Here is a 25,510-nt window from a genome sequence, read left to right on the forward strand (position 1 = left end):
CAGCTGACAAGAATATTGATAGAGAAGTAATGTCATTGCTGATTGGTAGTTTTTTCGAGAAAATGTTATAGTAAAAAGAAAGGGAAAAAAATTGCTATTACAAAATGTTACCAGTCGTCTCTGCAATATGCTTCAGCAAGTATAGGAAGGAAGAATGCTTGGTTTTCAGTTCACACCATAGAAGGCATGTCATACAAAACATGAGTATAACCATCTCAATACCACATCAAAAAGAAAGTAATCATAAGTATGTCATCTTCTCTCTCTGTATTTTTTAAATTGTTGACAGGACATGGAGAAAGCTGTGTTTGACTTCATCTCTGAAAGGAAGAGGATGGCAGCATAGTTATAGAGGAGGAGATTCTGAGCGAAAGAAGAATAGTGGCAGCAATAACAGAGGTGGTTGCAAAGAGGCTTGAATTCGTCGTGCTGTTACAAGAACTTGCGGGGAGAAGGGGATGGGAGAATGCCAGTGGTAAAGTAAGGCGTTACATTAATAAGTGAACAACAGGAGGGTGTTGGGTAAAGGGCTGAAAGCGCTGGCCACAAGGAGATTTACTTTTTTTTATTTATATATTTGTCTCATTAAATACAAATCTGTATAGTCACCTCCTTAAGACCCTCCTTAAATAATAGATCCCAATCTATAATCTGATATCCATAGGTGATTTTCAGTTTATACCCATTCCCCCTGCTCAATCCCTTGGTCTTAAGCAAGAGAGGGTCTTAATTCTTCACCCTCCCCACACACCCCCACACCCCCCCCCCACACACCATATATTGGTGGCTGGCTTGTCAATAACACAGCAGAGCCATATATATGGCTCTGTAACACAGGAAATCATACAGCCATATCCATTACATTCATTTTCTCAAATTTAATTTTTGTGTAAAAAAAAAACATACTCTGTGGGATAATTGGAGTAGTATTTTACCTTGATTAATTGTTGTGCCCATTTCTGCAGGGAATTTGGTAGGGGCAGGACTGGTAAAGGGAATACAAATTCCTCCCAACACTATTTGTTACTTAATTTCATCAGACTAATTATTTTTGATTCACGACACTGACTATGAATTGCTATTCTCTAATGAGGAGTATCGCACTCTCCAGGGATTTCAATGTTCCTACTTTGTTTTGTTCTCCATCATACTTTCCCTCCTTTTTCCGTCAAAATACCAACCTTTTGGTTAATTTACGCATGATTTCAATATGCAGCGATATGCTGTGGGAATATAAACGTCAACCAATCATACAGAAAACTCATTTTTTTTGGGGGTTTGTTTGTGACATCTCTGGTTACAATTGAGCATGTATGCAAAAATAAGTATGTTCTCAATAAGATTTCATACAATCGTTCATCCAACATGAACATAAGTAATGTCTGTTACAGTCATAAATTGTTCCTTCTATTATCCTCCTCCTTTGTTATATTTTCATTCCTACATTTGTCATTTTTGTTTTTCCGTAAGGCCGCACTGGACAGCCCGAGTATTCAAAGGATCGTAATGGATTTAGATCTCTTTGGTTCGATTCAGAGTTGTCCAGTTCTGTGTAAACATTATACGTCAGAGTGGCGTAAATAAAACCCTGCTAAATAGCAAAGATATGAAGTACCTCTCGTTAGGTAAATGGGTATCAGTCACTCATATCGGGGTTGTATTCAATGGACTTAATCTTGAGTCCATGTCTTAGATATTGGTGGGTAGATAGGTGGGAGTGGAGACCCCTCACTGTTTGTTGTGGCTTTGCAACTAGTGGAGGGGCTGCGATGGCACTTATTGCAGTCAGGCCAACCCCGTAATTTAAAATGTATCACTTTCTTATATGAATCTTGTTAGTAATAAGGTATACAGGGTCTCTGGAAAATGTCATTAGAAGTTCCAATATTTTAAGGGAAAAACATTAAAATTATCTTCAGTTAACTTAAACTGAATACGTTAAGGTTAATCGTTACTTTCTGGTGAAACGTTCTTAAACCTGTTGTGCATAATATGAAACTGAAGATTTACTTTATTTTAAAGGTTTACTTTAGAATTTGTTTTAAATAGTTACGGTTTACACCTGTCTGTTAAGTATGTGTGTGTGCCATAGTGCCTCTATGCTTCGAGGCCCATATGTGAATATAATAACCAAATGTCCAAAGTCAGGTGACACAATGTAAATATAAAAACTTAATTGTGGTGGTCATATTCAGTGCGATAAATCCACAATCCCCCTCCCCACCCCCTTAAACCTATGTGGGGGGGGGATATTGATCACATGTAAGTTATAATCAAGAATAATTTTTTTAATTGATATCTAATATAACATTCTACCACATTACTCAGCTATTTGAACTCTTCCTTGGTTCATTTTTAGTTTTTGCTTAGCTTCATGTCGTGGTTGTTCCATGAACCTCATTAAATACAGGATAAATTTGTAGCTAAATTCTGCAATTACTCATCTCTCAGTTCAAATGTTGCAATATTTGTCCACCACCTCGGGAATGTATCCTTTTTACAGTAATTTGCCTTAAGACGTGAAAATTGCCTTTCGAATTTAATTTTTAACAGTAACACTTAAATCAACTTCGTACTTGAAAGTTTTCCTTCTGTAAGGAAAATCGTGGTTAATGTTAATAAAAAATTAAAAAATAGTCTTCTTAACAATGCTACAGGTACTTACGAGATTTTTAATCTTAAACAAAAGTTTTGTTAATAAGGTTTGCATGAAAGAAACAAATATTGGTCTTGGTTTCCTCAACAAGGTGTTGCAGAGAATAGATATTTTGCTTTTGTCATAAACTTTGATTGTTTCCTTTCATATTTTTTCACTTGTCAATTCCTTTGCAACCCCCCCCCCCACTCCCCCTCTTCTACCTATCACCAGTTCACCACCCTACCTACACCCATCCTGTCCCTACAGAGAGAAATTACACTGTTGGCATGATGGAAATTCAGTCTCATTGCATACTAATATCCCACAATGCCACTGGAACTAAATTAAAATGCAGAATAAACACAACAACAATAACAATAAAATACACAAATAAAATACAACAATAAAATACAACAATAACAATAAAATACAACAATAAAATATAACAAAATACAACAATAAAATACAACAATAACAATAAAATACAAAAATAACAATAAAATACACACATGAATCAATTGCATTATTATAGATTTATTGTGCCATTTGTAATTATTTCAAATAGAATCAAAAATAAGATTAAAAAAAAAGTACAGTAAGTTTTCTGATTAATCGCATGTTGTGTTGTGCTCGGCATATATGTACATTTGTAACTGTTTACGACAATGGTATCGGTCATTGATTCAGTATATCACTCTGTTGAAACACTTACATACTAACAGAAGCAAGGGCTCTGTGTAGCAAAATAAACACACTTACACCCATTGTATTTTTTTTTAAAACAATCCTAAGTTGAAGCTAGCTACAACTGAAAAGGGGAAGGAAAAAACACTTCTGTAGAAATCACTCACTTCCTGCAACAAATCTTTAAGTTATGTACACATTCCTATGCATTCCAGTAGAAATTTACATGGCAGTTCTACCAATTCAGCCAGTCAAAAAGAATATTGAAACTAGTCCGACAATGCATTCCCTTCATATAAACACTCACAGATGAATACATTTCCTCCTCCAACCCCCCCTCCCCCCCCCCCTTTCAAAAATTTGCCCCCTGTCAGTTACGCCTGGTCATCTTCCACAGTATTATCACCAAGAAATAGTTTTGCTCTATATTTGCAAAGGGCTATATAAAATTAATATGCAATATGTATGGCCAAAATATGCAATAAGATTGGCCAAAACACATTCATTAGTACATATTTATAACTGGCTAAACAATCTTTCACTTAGGCATTTTTTGTGGTAAATTAGAATTTCCTGCTAGGACAGATGTTTCCATGACGACCTATACCATCTACAGTTTCAAAAGAAAAAGGTGATCACACAGAGAGTCCTACAACACATCGCAAGAGGAGAAGTCAAAGATTACGAGATATCAGCTACAAAATGAGATAGCTCATAATGACAGACCCTTATACTTCAAGAACACAATGATTTGCAAGGAAAAACATTGTGACATATGAGGTATTTGAGGACATCATGAAATACAAAAACGTGTGACTTTTGGCTATAAGCTTTGAACTTAACTGTCTGTCATAAGCCCACACGGCCAGAATTTTTTCTTGAGCTCATGAGAAGACTGGTACAGGTATCTGGTAATCCAAGCAGACTACAATATCATACAATGAACTACCAAGCTAGTACAAAGACACATACATACGCATAACATGTTTATCTTTAGATTCATTAGTGATAGCCATATTAAAGAAGTATTTATACATTCTACACAACTATCCATAGCTGATAATAATTTGTTAGCACTAGGATCAATTAAATTCCAACGACTATATGTCTTGATTTTCACTTCAAATTTTTATTACAAAACAACCAACAACAACAAAAAAATTCCCCCCCCCCCTTTCGTGCAACTGTTTGGCACAACGAAACCACAGGTTTCATATATAATTGTTATTGTAATTTAACTGAAAAACATGAACATCTCTAATATTTGGTTTGAGAGAAAATTTTTGGTGCCCCATCCAATATTACAACCTTACGCTTACCAAACGACAAGAATAAAATTTGGGATTTTAAGAGATGGGCATGGCGACAACCCATTCTCATGGATGAATCCAACATCCTCAAAAGCAAACCTGTTCTATCATTCTTGCTGTTACTCAATTAGGAAGGCAAAATTCCTGGAATGGTAGCTTGCTTAAACATGTCCACAACAATAGATTCCTGAAACAAAAGGCCAGAGTAATCATTGCTTTATATCACATTGTACCGAATGGACATCTTCAAAACAACTTTCCTGCATGAACATAACATGCATAACAAGGCTTTCTCTGTTTCACAGTATCATTGCTATACCTCAATGTTATTCTTGACTTATACCCTTTTTGCTCTTTTCATATCTTTTATTTAGTATGACACAATATTCTATTAATACCCTGCTGTTCTGTTTAAATTAATGATATTACTTGAAAGGGTTACACTAATCAACCCCTTTAAGTAAACCATCTTAAAACATAATACATTCAAATATCATTAAATGCAATTATCTTATGTTGAAGCTATAGCTACAAGTTTTGCTCCATGTCTCAGCTTGCCACCCCCCCCCCCACCCCTCCCATCCTCATCCCATCCTTCTTAGACTCTTTTGAAGAGGATTATTCTGATTGTACAAAAGTATTTTTGACAATGAACATTCATTTACTGAAATTAGCCAACGGTTAGCGTGCTTTAGGTGTTTATGTGTGTGGTATTATTATTATTATTATGACTTTCATCCCCATCTTAACCTAAACCAGGTGCACAACCCTGGAGGAGTCCTCGGGGCTTGTAGGGGTACCGGTCATGAGGGTGCTGTGACTGGAGGAGACTCCTGCGGGGGTACCCGGCAGATCCACATCCACGGTGGTCATGGTGGGACTACCGCTGCCCAGGTTGACCCTGCAGTCCGGCTGCTCCTTGAAGCCGCTGTCTTCAGTCTCGTCGGTGACGATTGAAGAAGGCTGAAGCGAGGGCACTGTTGATATGGTGTCAGATTCAAAATCCTCTGGGGGAGGGGGGGGGGGACAAAAAAAATCATGAAAATGATGACCGAAACAATTAAACCGTCAGACATTTAGAACAGATAATGAAGAGTGTCACACTGCACATTCTTCATGATGGCTCAAAAAATTGTTTTATTTAGCGATCAATAAATACACAGAGATTTGACATGTTCAGTGATGGAAGAAAATCTCTGATAGGCCAAGTTACAACGGGATCTCTAAGACATCCAATGTGAGAATTCCAGAATGAGTTTCATGGATAAAATATTGAAAATATGTTATATAGTGAAACGAGAATGTATGTCTGAAAATGTTCAAGATAAGATGATGAAATCATGAATGTAATTCCCTAAATCCCCCCAAAAATACATTTTCTGCGAGGTAGACTCTCATGATTAACGACAGCGGCGAGAAAAGCCTTATCCAGGTTACTTTTTATTAATTGCTGTTAAATCTACCAGAACATATCTTGTTCCTCTCAGCAGAGGGTGAAGGACAAATAACAGAAACTGAGCACACAGAGGACTAGTTCAAACTACTGACGTATACATACACTTCTTGCAGTTACCACATGAGATAACAATGAGTAGGACACATATCTTACTTGTGAGAAATCACCTGCAAGGACTCAGAAACAATTTACTTGCTGTTAGAATGACTTGTAAGACCTTGGAAGGCTGAGACAATGGAGGAGAGGGTGGAGGAGGGATTATCCATCATGAAATCGTTCAACATGTCCACAGTGCAGTGTGTGACATTGTAACATCTGCCAATGGTGACATTCAATTCAACCAAATAACATTACATACACACATTCCAACTGGTGTATGTGGAGACTGCAGTGCTGCACACAGACCTGTGGTGGACAGAGTCCCTTTCAACGCTACATCCTACACACATTTAATTTGAGCAGCGGTCTTCTCACCTTTCATATAATTGTCTTCTTCTTCCTCCTGCGGTTCTTCGCCGAATTCAATTTGTGTCTCTTGGGTAGGATGGGAATCCATAGCTGACTGGGCCCTCTCCGGTTCATCGTCGTTCTCGCAGGGCTCCCGCCCCCAGGGTGGGGCCGACTGGACTCTACCCTCAGTAGTCACTGGTTCGGGATCCTTACCCTCCAGGTCTGTGACCTGCAACTCTGTACCACTCTGCAACAAGGAGGATAGATGGATATGAAAGGCTTAAAAGTGACAGAGTTGATATCAACAGGACACAAATAAGAACAGGGTGAATAAGAAACCACCACAGACAAAAAAAGGAACCCAGAACAGAAAGTGACCTCGCTCCTAAACGTTTTAACGTAGTGAGAATTTATCAATGGGGATACAGCTAAGTAACCCATCTTATTCACAAAACTTGTGCCATTGAGTAGTAATATTCAAGACTATGACTGCAGCTGACTGGTGCAACTGAACTACACTCTGTACTAACACAGGGGGACCTCGTACAAAACTAAGGACTTACCACAACATCCACAGGCAATGATGTTGGTTTCTCCAAGGGAGCCTCCTGTCCCTTTTCAGGCTTCTTCAGATCCGTGTTGGACTGACGGCTTCGATTGGTGCCCGCAGAGCTGTTGCGGCTTTTCCTGAGGTTTGAACGAGACAGCAATGTCAGTGAAATTAAGAATGAAGCAGAGATAGACCAAAAACAAAGCCAAACGGCCGTTACATATGACTATAACGTTACACTGGTAGAAAGAGATTTCAAGTTTAGACCATTTAATGATGTTTTGAGATTCATTGAAACTTTACAGTTATTGTTTTAACATGCCCTTCACATGTCATCACCATTCGCAAAGCATTCCTTTCGCCTTCCACAAGAAATCAAAAGGAGATAGAATTGTAGCAGATTAGAAATGACACTTGAGACTAACAGACAACCACAAAACCTACAGGTGTGACAATAATACGCAGAATATCGTTCTGATTTCATACTTTTTTCGTTTGCTTCTGCTTTCCCCTCCAGATGAGTCTGCTGTTCTCTCCATGGTCGCACCACCTGGCAAAGAAAAACAAGTAGAACATTGTACCAAACCTAATAGGAAACCTAGAAAGGCACCGTCACAATGATGTAAAAAAAAAAAAACAGAAAACATTCTAAATTCTGTTCTTACAAACAGTGGTCTTATCTCCATTAACTTTGAGCACTGCCCTGGTTTAAAATATATCACAATACTTTCTTTCAATAACCAAAGTTGCTTGCTTTCACATCTGAAATGAGGAGGTGACATCTCCTTAACCCTCCCCCGCCTCCACCCCTGGGAAGCTTTCCTAAGGTCGTCAACATCTGCTTACCTTCTGCTCCCATCACAGGTCTCTGGCTTGGTCCATTCAGTGCCTCACCGAGTGGAATAGCTTCGTATCCTGGGGGAACATTCTCTTGACTCACCTGTAAGGGTCAAAAAAAATGATGCAGGAATTGTCACAAACCATACAACTAATATTTCAAATCTACTACCTTAGGGAAAATGTGGGGGGGGGGGTGGTTGGTGATTATGTCCTTTGATGTCACTCCAATCGCCTAGTACATTTGGCACTTCACCACGACGGCTCCCAAACATTGACGAAATGCTTCGGACCACAGACAGTGATGTGCATGCACTCTTCATTTCACACTTCAGGCATCTATTTTGAAATTCCATCACCCCAACGGCCAAATACCTTAAGGCCCAATACCTTTCCTTCCAGGAATCACATCAGAAAAAGAAAACCAAAACCCCACAAAAATCCAAAGGAGACTTATGATTAGATGGGAGAGACAATCAATGAATATTCATAAATATAGATGGTTGAATTTCACACCTTTACAAGTAGTGGATGAAAATATGTGTGGAGTCCAGGGAGCTTATTCTTTTCAGGAAATTTGTTGCTTCTGCCTATAGCTTTCCACCCCCCTGTGGTCATGCCATGCAACCCAGGTTACGAAACGCTACCCTAAGCTTTCACAACAAATCTTTTCCAGTGTTGTTCGTGTTGGAAAATGGGTGACTAGAGTCACAACTCACTTCAACACCAGGTGGTGGGAGAGGGGTGGGGGTGGGAGAGAGCAAACACAACTGAATGCATTTAACTTACTGTCAGTGCAACAAACTGAGAGTAACATTTTAGTATTTCATTTCATTCATTTGTTTTTTCTCAATATACGGTACATTGTATGTCATACAAACGTTTACAGATATGAAATTGAGTATAAAGAGAAAGGAAGTGATCTAAAAACCTGAAAGACTTATCGAGTAGAGCCACTCCCTAAAGAAGGAAAATAATTAAGTTATCAGTGTTAACGATATAAACAAACAAAGATTTCTAAAAAGTATTATGGATCAATAATCACTTATGTAAACCTCGTTTAATTGACATTTAAAGGAACGTGGTGACTGAGAATCATTTTGTATATGATCATGATGATTAAGTAGATAATTCCAGCAAGTGTTTGCCCGATAATGTATACTCTGTTTACCCAGGTTACTATGGGGAAAAAGTCTATGTATGTGACCAGCCTGTCTTGTATTATAATCATGGATTTCCCTATTAACAGTGAATAAATTTTTACATGTGGGCGGATTATACCCATTAATAGAGCGATAAGCGAATGTAGCAAGATGAACTTTCACAAGGTCCGGTAATTTCAGTAGCTTAAGTGAGGCAAATAATTTACTAGTATGATCGTTATAGTCGGCAGAAGATATATGTCGAATAGCCCTTTTTTGAAGTACAAAAAGTTTCTTAATGTCATAAGCAGCCGTGCCAGACCAAACTGTAATGCAATAAGTAAGGTGAGGATAAATTAAAGTAAAATATAAAGAACGAAGAATATGTTTTGGTAAGTAGTGCTTCAATTTGGAAAGAATCCCAACGCCACGAGAAATATTTGTTGATATTGTATTTATGTGATGACGCCATGTCAGACCAGAATCAATAGTTACCCCTAGAAAAGTGGTAGAACACACTTTGAGAACACACTTTGAGTAGCTATTAGCTACAAACACAAACCGGCAGCTTTAACTTACTGATTCATCCACGTTGTGTGTGTCTGCTGGAGAGTTGACTTTCCTCAAAGCTCGGATCTGAAGCAGTGCTCTAAATGCTAAACGGATAAAAACATGTTTGATTAGAACGATATTCAAGTTCCATTTTGATTCGGGTGTTTGAATTGTGTCATGCAACGAAAAATCCTCTCGGCCGGGCCTCCTGTGTATGTGTCACACTACGTACAAATTTTATTGAAAGCTGGCGTATTTATCAACTTGACAACCCCACCCCCCCTCCTCCTCACTGGACACACCTACTTACAGAATTGGAATCAAGGAACACCTTGAAAACAACCACCTAACCATCCTTTCAATTTTAATATTTATCCCCATAGCAACTGAACGGGCATACAAGGTGGTTTATTATGATTTAGTAGACAACCTCTTTCTATCTGTTATTTTCATTCTTACGTATGATTGGCTGATATGACATCATGTGACCATTCCTTACCACCAGTTATTCTTCAACAATGGATAGTTTCTATTTTCAGTTTCAATTTCGGAATAAATAGAGACTGTCTGTTGTTGCTAGGCAACATTAGTGCAGTGTTTAATACTTTCATGTATCAATAACACTGTACTGACAAAGCACATCCATCATACATAGAATATACTGAAGTCAATGCACTTTGCAAGTGAGCTTCTATTGACACATGGATATTCTATGCTTTGAACTTTTAACCAATTTTGGATTGAGCAGCTAGAATCCCTCCCCCAGACTACCTCTTCTTTGTATGGAAAGAAAATATTGTCTTTTGGCTGCCTTTTATTTGTGAATCAGTTATGTCAGAAATGGTTGTGTAGCTCCATATTTTCAAAGTAATTTATTCCTTAAAGTAGAAAGACAGCATTTTTACTGATCTCTATAAAAAAAGAATATAAAAAAAACCCAAGTTGAACTGGAAAAAACTTCCCATTCACATGCATTTCCTTTATGATAGTTGAAGTATTATAATTCTGAAACACCTGACTATGACCACACAATAGAACTCATATTAACAACAAGAGTTTCCATTGCGTCAACGTTTCTGCGGTGTTTCCCCTCTGATCTCGCTAGGCCCGTGTATTTCAATACACTAAAACAGTTCCCCATTTCTTGTTGACACACCCCCATACAGACAGAGACACCCACCCATTGTTACAAGATATGTTATGGGTTATCAGTTATTCCTTCTTTGTCAATCCACAGCCACTGTACACAATGTCTGATGTCTTGCAAATGTCCTCTTTTACAGGAACTTAAAGGGAATGTCCAGAGACAATAAAAGCTAACATTTTACGAGGAAGAAATTTTAACCAACCATGCTATGTATCAACTTCCTTTCAATATCCTAAAGTGCTCTTGAAATGGTTAAGATTATGAAATCTACATCCAGCAATAAAAACTTTCATCTGCTGCAGGGAAAGCGGGTAGGCAGTGATATCATCAGCAAAAATATTCTTCAGAGCTATTATTTTGTTTTTAAGTCTCTCGCTTCTATACAATTTTGTTCTTACAATATCTAACAATTGTTTCAGGTTCCTTGGATTTTATTCTTACAATTTTCTTTTTTGTGTTTGTCCTCTAAACTAGAGTTTGATATGGTAGAATCATAATAAATTAACTATGAACTGAGGTTTCACAGAAACCAAACTCTGTGATTTTGTATTTTTCATTTTTGAGTCATTATTTAGCATTTTTTTAAAGTTTCACACTGATTTGGCTTTAATTGTTTACGATGATCTACCAACCCTGAAGTCAACATCTTGAAAGGAGTGGGAGTCTATGTCTTTTTCTCAATCCACGAGTAGACTAAATTAAACCGTACGGTCATTACACATTGAACGAATCAGAGGGATACGCATCAGTGAATTGCAAAACTAGCAGGAGGTTTGTCAACACAATACCCTTTGTTATTGATAGTAACCTTGAAAGAAACCACAGAGTAACCTGCTTATCACTGAAGATACGTAGACAAAGAAAGTCAATATTTCTGAGTAAAATTACATATACACAGTACAGTAATTACGTGGTCCTGTGGTTGCCGAATGAGGGTAGTAGCTTTTACAACACTAAATGAAGTTTTAGACTAAGTTTTAGCATCTGGGTACAAACTTTTACCTTCTTTCAAGTCTTTTAATGTGTCACAGTTCAACAACATGTCCATAAAATTCTTTGAAGTCATACAGATACTGCTTATGTGCACCCCTTCTTTAATGCAACAGAGGAGTGCAAAAGTAGTAAACATTTGTCACAGTTTAATAACATGTCCCTAGAAGTCTCACGTCACAATTTTACTTTTACACATTTGATTATAATTTATAAGCCAATTGTGAAAAATTAGATCTTTCAAGAGTCAAGGACAATTATGTTTGCATTTGTGAAAATGTAGATTATATTGAGAATTTTTATACAAAATTCTTGGTTTTTCCTCAATTTGCATTGTAGTGCATCCCTGTGTGCTTTTGGGTACACAGCTCACAGTTCTTGCCTAAACAGCTTAAAGTAACAATATAGAACAACAAATGTAAAATCTTCATAGTGACTTAATAGGAAGGATGGATGGCAGCAATATTAAGTATTGTTCCCCCCCCCCAACACATCTCTGTATAATTCCTATCGCGTGTTTTGAGTAACTGCTTGTACTTACGTGCTCTGCAGATGGGACAACTACTGGCTTGGTATCTGAGGTTATCAGCTATTAAAAGAAAAAACAATAAAACAATGAAATTACAACAAAGAGACAGCTGCAGTAACAATAACAATGACCTATTATAAAAGTTCCAAGTTCACTTTGTACATGAAACAAAGAAGCAATGGTTTGTAAATATCTATTCCACATGGTACAATTCTGGAAGGGAGGTGGGGTGGGGGAGTGAGAGGGTGGGGCAGTTGCGAACTGGGGAAAAGTTGAAGCTGTTGTATTAATGCATCAGCAACTGTAACACAGTTACCCAATAAATTCTAGCATACCACAGGCCAATTTCTAAATAACCACGTACCAATTTAATACTGCAGACCAATATTAACTTGACTTTGACCGTTCTTAAAATGGTAAAATGTTACAGGGCAGGCTGTGTTAGAAAGTGCATTAAATTTGGCATTCGGAAAAGACTATGCATTTTCAAAGAGACAATGTTGTCCTGTTAGCATTTTCATAGCCATCTATACAAATAGCAGTTTGCCAGCAGATTTCTGACATTTTAAAAAAATTCTTGAAAATGCAAACATGCAATAAGACTGAGACCAGCAAAAAATCTCACAGTTCAAAGATGAGTGTGCGTGTTGACCAGGGTGTTATGGGGGAGGGGGGGGGTGAGAGAGTGGGTTGGGGTGGGCTTGGAAATAATGAAACTAAAGCATACCGCATGAGTTGCAGAGGCACAGGTGACGACAAGGTAGTATAAGGGTATCTCTTGGATCTGAGAGGCAGATTGCACAATCAGAACCATTGTCATCTAGCAGTTCGTCCACTTCGGTCTAAGAGACAAAAGGCGATCAACAAAGGTGATTAAGTCCTTAGATGGTATGAACAATCTGTCTCAGCAGACTTTGGTCATGATGAAAATTAATGGACAGAGCATGATAAAATGTTACCAATTTTTTCTAGCAGTTCCTACATTTGCTTAAAACAATGACAAAGGGATTCATGACAAAAAGTTTGCTCAACTCCAGTGCTATGTAAAATGGTGGTTAGTTCAACCAACTCTTGTCACGGTTCGTGTTACATATCTTCCCCTGTTACTCTCCCTGGCTTGAATTGTCTGCATTTTACCTTCAGTGGCTGTTGGTTGTTTTTATTTTCAATTCCATAGATTTCTTGAAGGAGGTAATAGACACCGTCAATCATCTGTTTCTGCTTCAAGTATTTGATGGCGTACGTTCCCTCTGATGTCAGTTCAAAGGTCGCCAGCAGAGTATGACAGTGGCCTACATGCTCTGAGGAGAGGGAAACAAAGTGAGCAGTTGTATCAAGAAAAGTTTCAGTTTTATAAAGAAACGACAATCCATCCACCAGCCACTCTCCAGTCAAATGAAAGACGATATCTCGGGAAAGAAAAGCAGAAACAAAAACAAAACTGAGATCTGTATGAGACTGAAATCCTCAACCACAAGCATATGGTTACAGTTCATACCCTCAAAAAGTAACAAGAAGTACTTCACAAGGGTAAATGTGATACCACTACAAAATCCCAATCAGGTCAACTGGGGCACAGTGTAAAAACATGTAACCACTGTATGTGCAATGTAGTAAGGTATATTTCATAACATATGAATGCTACCATACGATGTACTGTACGTTTGCACCTATGTTCAGAGCAATTGGACGGCAGTCAGTCAGAATTTTGAGATTCCTTTTCGATACCTCTATAAGTTACTCTACGGATATGATGCCACACCATTACCAAATCACAATGTAAAGGTCTCTGTAAAGGTTGATTCACAATTTCTATGCGTAAAATATATTCATTGATATTTAAACCTGTTCGTATTTATAATTTTTAAGCTCGGCAGCAATCTCGTGCAATCTTGCATGGCAACCATTCCCAGATGCGGAATTCTTCACATGACAGCACCGCACAATAGTTAGTTTAAATTGTTTTGTGTAAGAAGCCGAGACGTCTCGCACTGGGCATATTCCTCACATACTAAAAAGTCTTTGTACAGACCACAACCATGCATGCTGTTAAGATAAATTTTTTGCCACACCTTAAGACTACCAACTAAGCCGTTATTTTCAAGAGTCCAAAGAGGTACGTTAATTTATGTTATGGTTTAATGTTATAAGTTTACCCCGGACCTAAAGGCTTCTTCCTGTCCCATTGTATATGTATTTTATCGAATGTGCACTTTGTAGTTGTTTGTATCATTATTATTTGTATTTGTATTTGTAGTTTTCACGAAGGTAAAGAACAAAAGAAGAAGAATAAATTAAAGAGCAACCTTCCGTAGAAGACTCGGTCCTTTTTGTCGGCTACAGTTACAGTCTCATATTTTGGGACATTGTTAATTCAGATTTGAAACATTTTTAAGAAGATGCTCATTCAGGCTTTGATAGATCTATTATCAATCGAGACTTAGCCTGTACTAGTTTGATAAACTCAATATTTTCAGTAGCTTCTACTTGATAGCTTGCATGAGTCCTTGGTCAGTTATGAGGAACAATGCAGAAATATAATCCAAGTGAGTAAGATATATCCAGCTCAACAAAACATCCCCCTTACAACCCACTATCAGCAACCCCTCTCCCCCACCTCAGTGCCCTGCATAGAAATCCATCACATAGTTCCAAAAACCAACCAATCCCCCACTTTCCCATCCCTTCAACGATAATACATACTTTGTTCATCAAGATATCTGACAATAAGATTTCAAGGGTAACTAGCCAAGGCTTTTTTCTGATCAAAACTTTGTCCATTTTGCAATGATGATCTGCACTGATTAAGTGCAATGCGACTAACATGAAAATCCATCTAAATGTCTTGCAAAAAAATGTTCAAATTTTTTCCATTTCCAAAGATAACCAATTACCAATGGAACCATCCTTTTAACACAATCATAAAGGTATTGCACTGGTGAGCCAAGCATAATAGCAGCAACCAGGATTGAAATAACAGTTCATGAAAAGTAGCAAAGATCAAACTTATTAAACACCTGAGTACAACTCTAAAAGATCATAATGCATAAAGGCCTAGAATTTCAAGCTATTTACTGGCTCAATGCCAGTGGATTTTTCCATTTACCAGTACAAATGTTAAAAGGTCACATGCATCTTTCTGCCAGCTTCAATTTAACAATAAACCAAAAAATAACACATTTCCTGTGACTGAAAAGTCACACCGATAACCAAGATAATAATCCGGAGATAAACTTTCAAAAATTCCAGTGATAACTAACAATGATGGTGCACAAAATATCGTTAACCAATTTTAACAACCGAGAAATAAACTTTCAAACCAAATTTGAAAAGAATTGATGGCGTGTGCTTCTCGTTCGTAAAAGTATGATATAGTTAAACGATGTCTTAAAAGAGTGATTAAGAGATACATACCATCTCCTTCCTCCACACAACACTGTATGACGATGGGAATGACTTCATGCAGGGGATCGTAGCTGAACTGTAACGGTAGGAAGTAAAGTAAAAATTACAATGACGGCTTCCTTGGTTAACAACTTTTATTAACCAATGAGTTTTGTTCTAAACCTGTTATATTTCCAATATTTTAGTGGTTAGGTGAATCATTGATTGTGATGGGAATTTCTGTGTGTTTTCTTAATGTTTTTCACCTCTATTACAGTGACAGATGATAGTAAATTCATTCAACTGAACTGGGAACCTCTACCTCTTGTGTTTTCAACTGAAATGAGTGTCCAACATTATAAAGCAAAGGTGTTGGGGAGTAGTGGGGCCCTGCAAACAAAAAAAAAGGCTCTAAAGACTTGCGAGAAGAGTTTTCAAGACACAATGCATGCAACCTGCAGAACCTTCTGCCATATGAAAAACACAAATGAAAAGCTTAGGCTATGAGCACTTAGGGAAGTTTGTATAGCATCCTAAGCTATATTAACCCATAGGAAAAGTTGTGATAGGACATTTCAAAGATGGACCATGAGCATGATAGGACATTTCAAAGATGGACCATGAGCATGTAGAAAGCTGCTGACCTTTTATTTAAAATGATAATTTAATATTTCTATTTCACAGGTTTAGGTACATCATCCTTAAGTGTTGTGCCTTTGAGAGCAAAACCTACCTCTTCCTCATCAAATGTCGAAGGGGAAAATTTGAAAGCTGGCTGTGAAAACTGCTGGTTGGCACCTCGGTCATAACGGAATGTTTCAGACCTAAGAGCATTTTCCCTTGCAGTGTAACTAGAAGGGAAAAAAAGTTAAAGAAAATGTTGTTCTTTGAAATTATGTAGTTTTGCTTATATTGGATAATCTACTATTCAGTTTGACATAGAAAAAACCTAAGGTCATGTGATAAACTATTTTATAAAATATTTTATCACTATAACGCACAACTTATTTAATAAAATTTAAGTAAATGTTAACAGAAAATAGGGAAATAATAGAGATGTGTACAACTAGACACATGTGTATCGACCACCTCTAGATTATACTGAATAACATTTGATTTTTCTTCATAAATAATACCTATACATTATATATATATATATATATATATATATATATATATATATATATATATATATATATATATAAATAACCACTTGAACTGAAAGAGCACCAAGTATTATTACTTGTAGGAAAAAACTCAGAACTCATCCTGTATTATCAATATAAATCATTCAGAATTATTGCTGTTGTTGTTGTTGTTGCCAATCAGAAGCTGCACACCAAAGATGAGGTTCAACCTTGGCTGTGACTGTTGTTCGATTCAGTTGTATAATGTTTTCAGGGCAAGACCATGGTTGACCTCAAACAAGCTACCCCAATGTCTCACCCCTGGTAGGCTATTTTCGACTAGTATGTATACAGACATAACTCATAGCCAGACACAAATGTTATTGGCTCTTACTTCGCAACGCCACCGTCGACCTCTTCTGTAGCAAAGAAATATATGGTAATAGCTGTTGTAGCCTCGCTATCAAAGGTGAAATCGATGTGATACAGGTCTTCAGGGAGACTGCCATCCTCAGTTTCTCTACAAAGAATCAAAGAGAAACAAAAGTTTTTAAAAGGGATTATAAAGTGAAGCCTCCCCCCCATCCCCCCCCCCCCCCAGAAGGACCACTCGATGGTAACAAAATTGGGTGGAGACTGCCTCCGTCAGTTTAGGCTACCATGAATCATGTATGTAAAATTGGAAAATATTGGGATAGTTATAGGAATAACATTAATTATGATGACTTTTAATGAGTACCATGCAGATAGATAACCAAGAAATAATGCTTCAAAATTTGTATGAAGATGAGTTGTCTGGACTTTGTGGTCAATTGAGCATATCTAGCAATGTTTTGATCACTGTAAAGTCTATTTTTTTAAGTGTAAGATATACTTGTTGCCACTTAGCAAATATCCAGTGTTGAACTCTATCGCAAACAAGTAGGCTTACAACAACAAGGGAATGATTTTGATACAAGAATGAAACTGGATGTAGAAACAGTCTAAATAAAGATGCTTCCAGTTCTAAAAATCATTGCATAACTAATTAATAAATTAGACATATTTTATTCATACACTATATACGACCTAAATATTGGATACTTTTCTATTGCCATAAAAAATTACACAGAATTTTGTCTTCACAAAATTGTCTCTAACAATGTAATAAAGTAATTTTAGTTTCTTTCTGAGTTAAGTGAAATGAACTCAAATTTCTGTAAACTTGTTTTTGAAAAATAGACAAAGGGAATCATGTATCGAGTTGTAACACAATTTAATTGCCACAACTGGACCAACATACCTCATATCTTTGACCAGCCGCAATGAATCTTTTCGGATGTTGACGAGGCTCTTCAAGGTCTTGGTTGGTTCACTTGAGTTGCTGGCAGGATATGGGAACTGTAAACATTTTCAAGAAACATACTCTTTACGACCAGTGTAAAGTGAACAAAGTCTGCACTACGCGGGGAGAAATTTACAGCACTGATCAAGAGACAATTATTAGTTTGAAAAAATATGTTTTGCTATATTTGTTTCAAAAATAAAAATAAAAAGAGAGATATATTTGGCCTGGCTGGATGAAGGGCCTTGAAAGCACGGGTAAATCTCACATTTTTTTTTCCATTGCTAATCCTAACTTTGGACTCCATGACGGATGAAGCCTGATGCACAAGTCATGAATTACACATTAGAAACCGCTAGGTGAAAAGACAGATTAATGCTAAAAGAATAGCTTGGAGGATTTTCATATTAATTACAGATGACTTAATAAATACAACACAACCCTTCAAAAAAGCATATAGCTTATATTAGTGATAGGTTGAGGGATATACCATCTGAAACTCACCACACACACCCTGAATTTTAAACAGTGCGAACATGGTTGTGACATCACAGGTTCACTTTTACCAGATGGCTCAAATTATTTCAAGGGCTTCTATGGCTGGGTCCTGCTTTAAAGAACCCTGTCACCTCTACTTCAAATTATTCACTATTTTATTAACTTTTTGAAAAAAGAGTAGATCGAAAACAGTACAAGCTTTTATTAGTGTAAGGAATCTGTAATGGCAAAACGTTTCAAGTTTTCAACATGTGGCCCACATAGTTTGGATATGTGAACTCAAAGTGAATCTATGACATCACATCCATGTTCATATTCATGGGAAGTTTGGAGTGGGGGGGGGGGGGGGTGTGGGTGCGTGTGAGATGAGAGATTATTTTCAAAGGTTATTTTCCCTTAAACTATTATCCATATGAGTATATTTTATGGTGTTCAGTGTTGCAAATTACATTTTTGGAGGTGATTGGTGGTTAATATGAACAATCTCTGGACTATCATTTAATTAACTCACAGTTGCAGGCCTGGAACCCATGTAATTTAAGTCAGAATTCTCTCCAAATAAATAAGCTTCTGGTTGAGGCGTGTCAAATCTTTGTCCTCCCATTGTGAAATGGCTCCCAAAATAACATCCTGCAAAGACAGGAACATGAGACATTAGAAATAAAAAATACATAAATAAATAAATAAACCCTCCAATATAGTAGCAACAATGTGGAAGGGAAGCTACGTCACTGACTACAGTCTGTGAGTAACCAGTAAATGTATTTGTAACAATAAAACTAGGGGAACTGCTGATTATTATGTCTTGTTATCCAATCGATAGACACAAAATTCTAATAAGTACAGCAGAAAATGGTAATTTTGAGTGTTCCCTAAATTCGCATACTGTGTTATACATATAGCTGTACTGATAGATGCTGTAGTTGCTATGTTCGTTAGTCAAACTGTAACCACATTTTCAATCACAATTTTATCTGCAAAGCCTTCAAGAAACCTTCACAAATTTCCCAAAGTGAACTAAGAAACATCAAGTTTGTATTCTGAGACTTTCTTGATTATTTCAATTATTTAGCGGCATTATTCAGTAAAATTAAATGCATGCCCAAAGTTAGGGAAATTCTTCCTTGCTTCGTGCAGTTTAACTCCCAACCTTTGCAGTATACTTCTTTCTATATCTGGCGGAATCTAGTCAAATCATCAATGAAGTAACATTGCAAGAGGATAGAACTAGACAGCTGATGAAAATCATCGAGATCGTCACCACTGCTATCCTTTAAATGAAAATTAATGCCCTTACTATCTTGAATTTAACATATAGGCCTATCTACCACCATATTGCAAGTTATACAACTTGACCTAGGCCTATGCTACTAAACTAAACATACTGGGTTTTCAATGTATATTAAGTAAATGAACAACACAAAGGAGCAAAGAAAGTGGCAGGTAAGGGATTTCAAGCGAAATACATATGGTTCCTAATGTTGTATTGATTGTCTGTTATTCAAATGCCTTTACTTCGTGAGCCTACCGTACATGGACAACGCTAATTCATATACCTAAACTTAGGCTAGCCGTTCAGTTTTGTGTTGAAAACAAATAGCCTACCTGATTTGGGAGGGTATCTATACGCAGAATTCCCACCAATATCGACTTCTTCAACGGTCGACCGTTGCAGGGAAGAGCATATACTTTGTACCGCACCCATCTTTTCTATCAAATCACTGTCATAACTTCAATATCCCAGTTTGTTTATCTGTGCAGCAAATATTGATGTGACGTTGTTAATGTTAGGCTCTATGCAATACGAGTACCGTGTAACGATATATGTAGGCTATGTATTTGTTTGGATGCGATGTATGTGTAACAGGATCAGCCTGGTACGTTCACTTCCTACCGCAACAGTCGAGTCATACACAATGTACGGAGAACTTTGTGTAGCGCTATTTATACAAGAGCTTTATCAAATAGACAGCCACCCGGGCCCACCCCACCCCTCCCCCACATGTGCGGCCCGGTATTACAATTCAGAACCGGGATGAAAGGCTACTGATGATTTTGAAGAAATGGACATTTGTAGTTAACAAAAAGAGGAACAGTTTTTTACGAAAAACAGTACTTTTAAGTAGGCCTACTAACGGAAATGGAAAAGGGTACTGATCATTACAAAAAGGGACACCTAAATCTTTACGGGTCATTTCACACAAAATATGGGGTGCCTATGTCTCTTAATTCCAACAGTCATAATCATTTTTGATGTTATTTTGTGCCCTTGATTTGCTGCAAAACTAACTAGCTAATGGAAGATGCAGCATGGAGGCTCTCGTAGATTCTTGAAACAAAGGTTATCGTATATCGCCTCAGTTGATGATGTAAGACAGTGATATCCAACTTAGCTACGATCGTCATAATTATGCGGGAATAACGAAAGTAAGGTGAGATTGTGTTGCGCGTGATTAGGAGTGGCCCGGGAAGCCTACATATGAAGTATTAACAGTGTGCCTCCATAATGCAATTCTTAACCGTGTGATCATTGTTTGCAGGGGGTAGGAGCCGGGGGTAGGAGCCGGAGGCACTGGGGTCACAACGTGCCCCCACTTTTTTTCTCCAAAATAGCAAATGTGCTCTCCTGGCAAATAAAATGTGCCCCTTTGACGAAGAACTGTCTTTTAGATATCTTAAGCCTTTGTTAATATTAATATTTTATTTTAATTATTCACGTGCACCATAATAGTATTTAGCGTACCAACACATCATATCTATTTAAGTGATATGGCCGGTGTGTATCGGTTTATAGCAAAACGAATACGGTGGGAGTGGAACGAGAAAGTGCCCCTCTGATGTTGTGGCCCCCTCACTTTTTGAAAGCTTCCTACCCCCCGATTGCTTGACCATTCGCCCCCCCCCCCCCCCACAACTTCAGAAGGTCAAATTATGTTCAATTCAGAGGAGTGTCAATGATGCTGTAAAACATTCCCAATCTCTTTTTGTTGTTGTAGTTTTCACGTTTCGCTTCTGTCTCCTTTCGTTATTTACTAAGACCGACGGACGTGTTAGAGCGTTGGAGCCCAATTTGATTGGGGGGGGGGGGCTGTAACGACTTGCCCGATAAATATAACCTAAATTGTTCGCGCGTTCTGCGCGTTCCGCGCGCGTTCAACATGTACATATATACATATCATATAGGCATGCATCGGTTATTACATCGCATGCCCATTACATACAATCATTTGCCGTGTTATTACCCTTCCATATTGGTTATCAGTTTTGGGGATGTCGTTACAATAGTAATGATAATAATAATATAAGTTTATGTTTAACCATTGAAAAAACACATTGCAATTTATTTTTCTTTCAGTAGGTGCCCGAAAAATTCTCAGCATTCTTGCCCGAAAAAATATTTGGTTGGAGGTGCTGCAGTTCCCCGCCCCGCCTCTTACGCCTATGGACAGCACCCCTCTCTCTCCCCTCCCCTGCCCTTGCCTTCCTCTCCCCTCCCACAAACAAATGCAAATAATGTCCGTTGCAATCACGAAACGTTTCAGCATTGTGAGATTTTCCCATTGAAATAATATAGAGGATCAGATTATGAAATAAGGAAACGATATATTATGCTCTGTGAATTCTCAAATCTTTAGCTGCTACATATTCATCCAACCGTTCCGCCCGCCCCCTCATCCACTCCACCCAAGAATTGACAAATTACTGTCATGTAACTTGTTTATGAATTAATAAAACAGTGTGTGTCATATATTTATCTTTAGTTTTATAGGTCAAGTTAAGCAAACATGTAATTTACTGACAGTTTGATTTGCACTATAACTCAGCGGGTGCATGGTTTGCGTGGTATAGTATAGCCAATGCATAGGCCTACCTTCTGTACTCTTCACTGCACTCAAGTTACACAAGGAGACTTGTTATGGTGTCGATATATTAAACTAGCACCATTAACACCAGGATTGCTTCACTAGAATACAGGTTTACGCTTCGTTCGATGCGAATATAGGGATCGCTTCTCGGCATTTTGGCTAAGATCATGTGTAGCATATGTTCCCTTTCGAGGGGAATGGTGATACACACCCGACGATGATCACACAGCTACAGTCCCGATGCAAGGGGACTGGGGTTGAGAGCGGATCAGTCGTTCGGTAGTTTTGTTTTCGTGCCCAGGTTCTTTCCTGGGTGACTTTTCTTAAAAAGTATATAGTGATGCTAGTAGTGATTGTTAGGCCTATCTACGTATAGCCTAAAAAAAACATATATAAAAAAACAATCATTTGAACCGAATGCAGACGTGACATTGATTTTTTTCTATATACTCGAATTCCTTTAGTAAACTGAGCTGACGACCGATATATAAGGTTCAGTGAATATTATGACCAAATTTGTGTTTGCCTCCTTATTGGAGAGCTTTTCGTTGCGTTTATAGTTGAAACTTAGCGCTATAACTAAAGACCGACATTTGACGATAATAACCAACTTTTATTGACAATATTTTCTCCTTCGCTTTTTTACCACAATGATGAACAGTTTTTTATCGGGCAACAGGCGATCAATTACAGATTAATTTGTTAGGAATGTTACCATGGGAACAGTCTTACTGTGTACAAGTTTGTGTCCAAATGCAATGTCTTCCGCGTGTTGCAATATCTATATGTGTATGCAATGCCGTCATTGATCATCGCAATCATCATGACGTCATGTCTCGAGATAGTACAACTTAGTACCCGCACAGTCTTGGGAGATTGAAACGATCTAAATCGTTCATCTATAAAAATACGCCATATTTCTAGAGCGGATCCATCAAATCCAACCAGCACATGTATCATAGACATTGATTATTTCCTTTACTTATGGGTACCGGTACTATTTAGAAAATGTTGTTGCCGAAAGGATGAATTTTGTAACATACAAGCATAACTATTGGCTTTTTGACGTCATTTTAATAATTTTAACGTCTTTGAACGAACACTTAAAAGTAATTATCTCTCAAACAGAATATAATGGCGGGGGTGGGGGGGGGGGGGGTGAGTGGGGGTATTATAAAACATTTCTAAGTGTATTACAACTTTTCAGTCTACTGAGAAATGTATAACACTGCAAGAGATATGTCAAGTTAGTGTTCAAATATTTTGCCATACGGGGACAAGGAAATTCCGAGATGCTTATAGTAAATCCCTGTCCAGTATATGTACCCCACCTTCCTTTCAGATTGGTATGCACAAAACCACGTACACTAACATGCATGTTTGAAATAGGACTGTTTCATATTGGTCGATACACGTGCAAAATTATTGTCTCGAATGAGGTAACTTCTTCGAGTATATTCTTGGGAAATTCCAACGATTAACGGAAAGGCTTTGGAACACATGCAATCACCACAAAATCGAATTCACACTGAGAACTTCCGCAGCTTCCGTCCAAAAAAAAAAAAGAAGGAATTTGAGAAAAAAAAAATATAAGGATACCATGACCGTACATATGAGAATATACCACGGTTTGACTTTCATACCAATTCCTTATGATTCTGTTACTTAAAATGACATTAAAATATAAATTATATTATAATACACCTATCAGATCAAATATCAGTTCTTGTAATATCAGATAAACTGAAGTAAAGTGGGCATAGTAGGCCGTACCTACATACTCAACTACATTCTTACTATACCAACTCAACTGCTAACTATTTAGTGTGAATAATATACATTAGTAATTTGCCAATATACCCTGGAAAACCAGGACCCTTGTTAATGAAATGAAATTTCTCTTCCACTATATATAGTTCAGTAGGCCTACTCAATGATTCAAACATCCAGAGAACTTATATCTCTATGACAGATCTCTAACAACACATCTTTCTTATAAGCTACCGTAGATTTCCGTTTCGTTGTGGTATTTGCATACAATGGGTCTTTCGTAATCTGTGAGGCGTATCCGTTCTCTGATACATTATTGTTCGTGTTGTGCGTTAACCTGTATACGGTAAAACACGTACATGTTATACAAACATTTGTAAGAGCTTATGTCTAGTTTGAAAACTTAGGGGGAAACAATGGTAATACATGTTTTTATGCTATATGCTACAATTTGAAAATGTTTTGCTGGAGTCTGTTTTTTTCCCTTACCCCTTTCTTTTTCGAAGGTGAATAAGGCACGATTAAAAACGTAAAGTAACATCAAGAACGCATAGAAGATCAACAATTAAGTTGGACAAGATTAAATATTTATCAGAGTGTATTTATCAGCGTAGGCTACAGCTTGTCCTTTCAGAATCAAGTTCTTCTCATGTAGGCTAATTGTGTATATTTCGTGTTTGTTTGCGCACGAAAACACTAGCGAGAAGCATATCCGACTGAGGCGTGGGCGTAGAAGTCAGACGGGTCTAGTGATGGCACGCAATAGTAGGCTACTAACGAAACAAGTTCATCAGTGTGTACAAAATTCAGATACAAAGCATTAGTCATAAACATAGATATCTAGCTTACATCTCGACTATTTTCACCCTTTTAATATTTGTTTTGTTTTCCCAGAAACAGACGTTGACTGTTCTCTATAACATTCTCCGAAGCTCACAAGACTAGTTCGATTGAAGTTCATCGGAGTATTGACCCATATACCCTTATGCATGCTATAGCCTATATGTTGGCCTATAGGCTGTGAAATTTTGGCCGTCATATATAGTGCTCAAATTTCAATGAACATAAATAACTGCCACCACCTTCAAAATCTTTTGGTCGCTATAAGATATGTATCTAGTTAAACAGTCATCATTGTCTGGGAATCATTTTTACCCTAGACTAGAGAATGCAAATAACTTATGAAACGCAGTATTTGATTAGCTGCCAAGTTAGGACTTACTTCAGAAAACCATAACAAAAAAAAAAAACAAAAA

The 25,510-nt window shown here is 37.5% G+C and overlaps 2 protein-coding genes across 6 annotated transcripts in view; one reads left to right on the forward strand and one right to left on the reverse strand.

The window, feature by feature from the left end:
* The window catches only part of LOC139960461 (uncharacterized), a 33,161-nt gene extending 29,747 nt beyond the window's left edge, over positions 1-3,414 (forward strand). For all 4 annotated transcript variants that reach the window (XM_071958828.1, XM_071958832.1, XM_071958830.1 and 1 more), the window contains one exon: positions 290-3,414. In XM_071958828.1, the coding sequence (XP_071814929.1) occupies positions 290-346 (57 nt within the window). In that variant the 3' untranslated portion in view covers positions 347-3,414. The remainder of the gene's footprint in view (positions 1-289) is intronic.
* On the reverse strand, positions 2,360-20,523 carry LOC139960462 (E3 ubiquitin-protein ligase MGRN1-like). 2 transcript variants are annotated; one of them, XM_071958833.1, is made up of 15 exons: positions 20,224-20,523; positions 19,130-19,248; positions 18,079-18,176; positions 17,191-17,316; positions 16,403-16,520; positions 15,700-15,766; positions 13,423-13,586; positions 13,013-13,127; positions 12,298-12,345; positions 9,647-9,723; positions 7,935-8,028; positions 7,575-7,638; positions 7,102-7,225; positions 6,563-6,788; positions 2,360-5,639 (listed from the first exon to the last, which is right to left on the reverse strand). In XM_071958833.1, exons 1-15 carry the CDS (start codon positions 20,321-20,323, stop codon positions 5,383-5,385), a joined length of 1,797 nt encoding a protein of 598 aa, XP_071814934.1. In that variant the 5' UTR covers positions 20,324-20,523; the 3' UTR covers positions 2,360-5,382. The 2 variants fall into 2 exon arrangements, with proteins under 2 accessions (XP_071814934.1, XP_071814935.1); XM_071958834.1 differs by having other exon boundaries at positions 6,563-6,785; positions 20,224-20,522.
* Between the last annotated feature and the right edge of the window lie 4,987 nt (positions 20,524-25,510).

This window comes from Apostichopus japonicus, chromosome 19, assembly GCF_037975245.1.
Source record: "Apostichopus japonicus isolate 1M-3 chromosome 19, ASM3797524v1, whole genome shotgun sequence".
Taxonomy (NCBI): Eukaryota; Metazoa; Echinodermata; class Holothuroidea; order Aspidochirotida; family Stichopodidae; genus Apostichopus; species Apostichopus japonicus.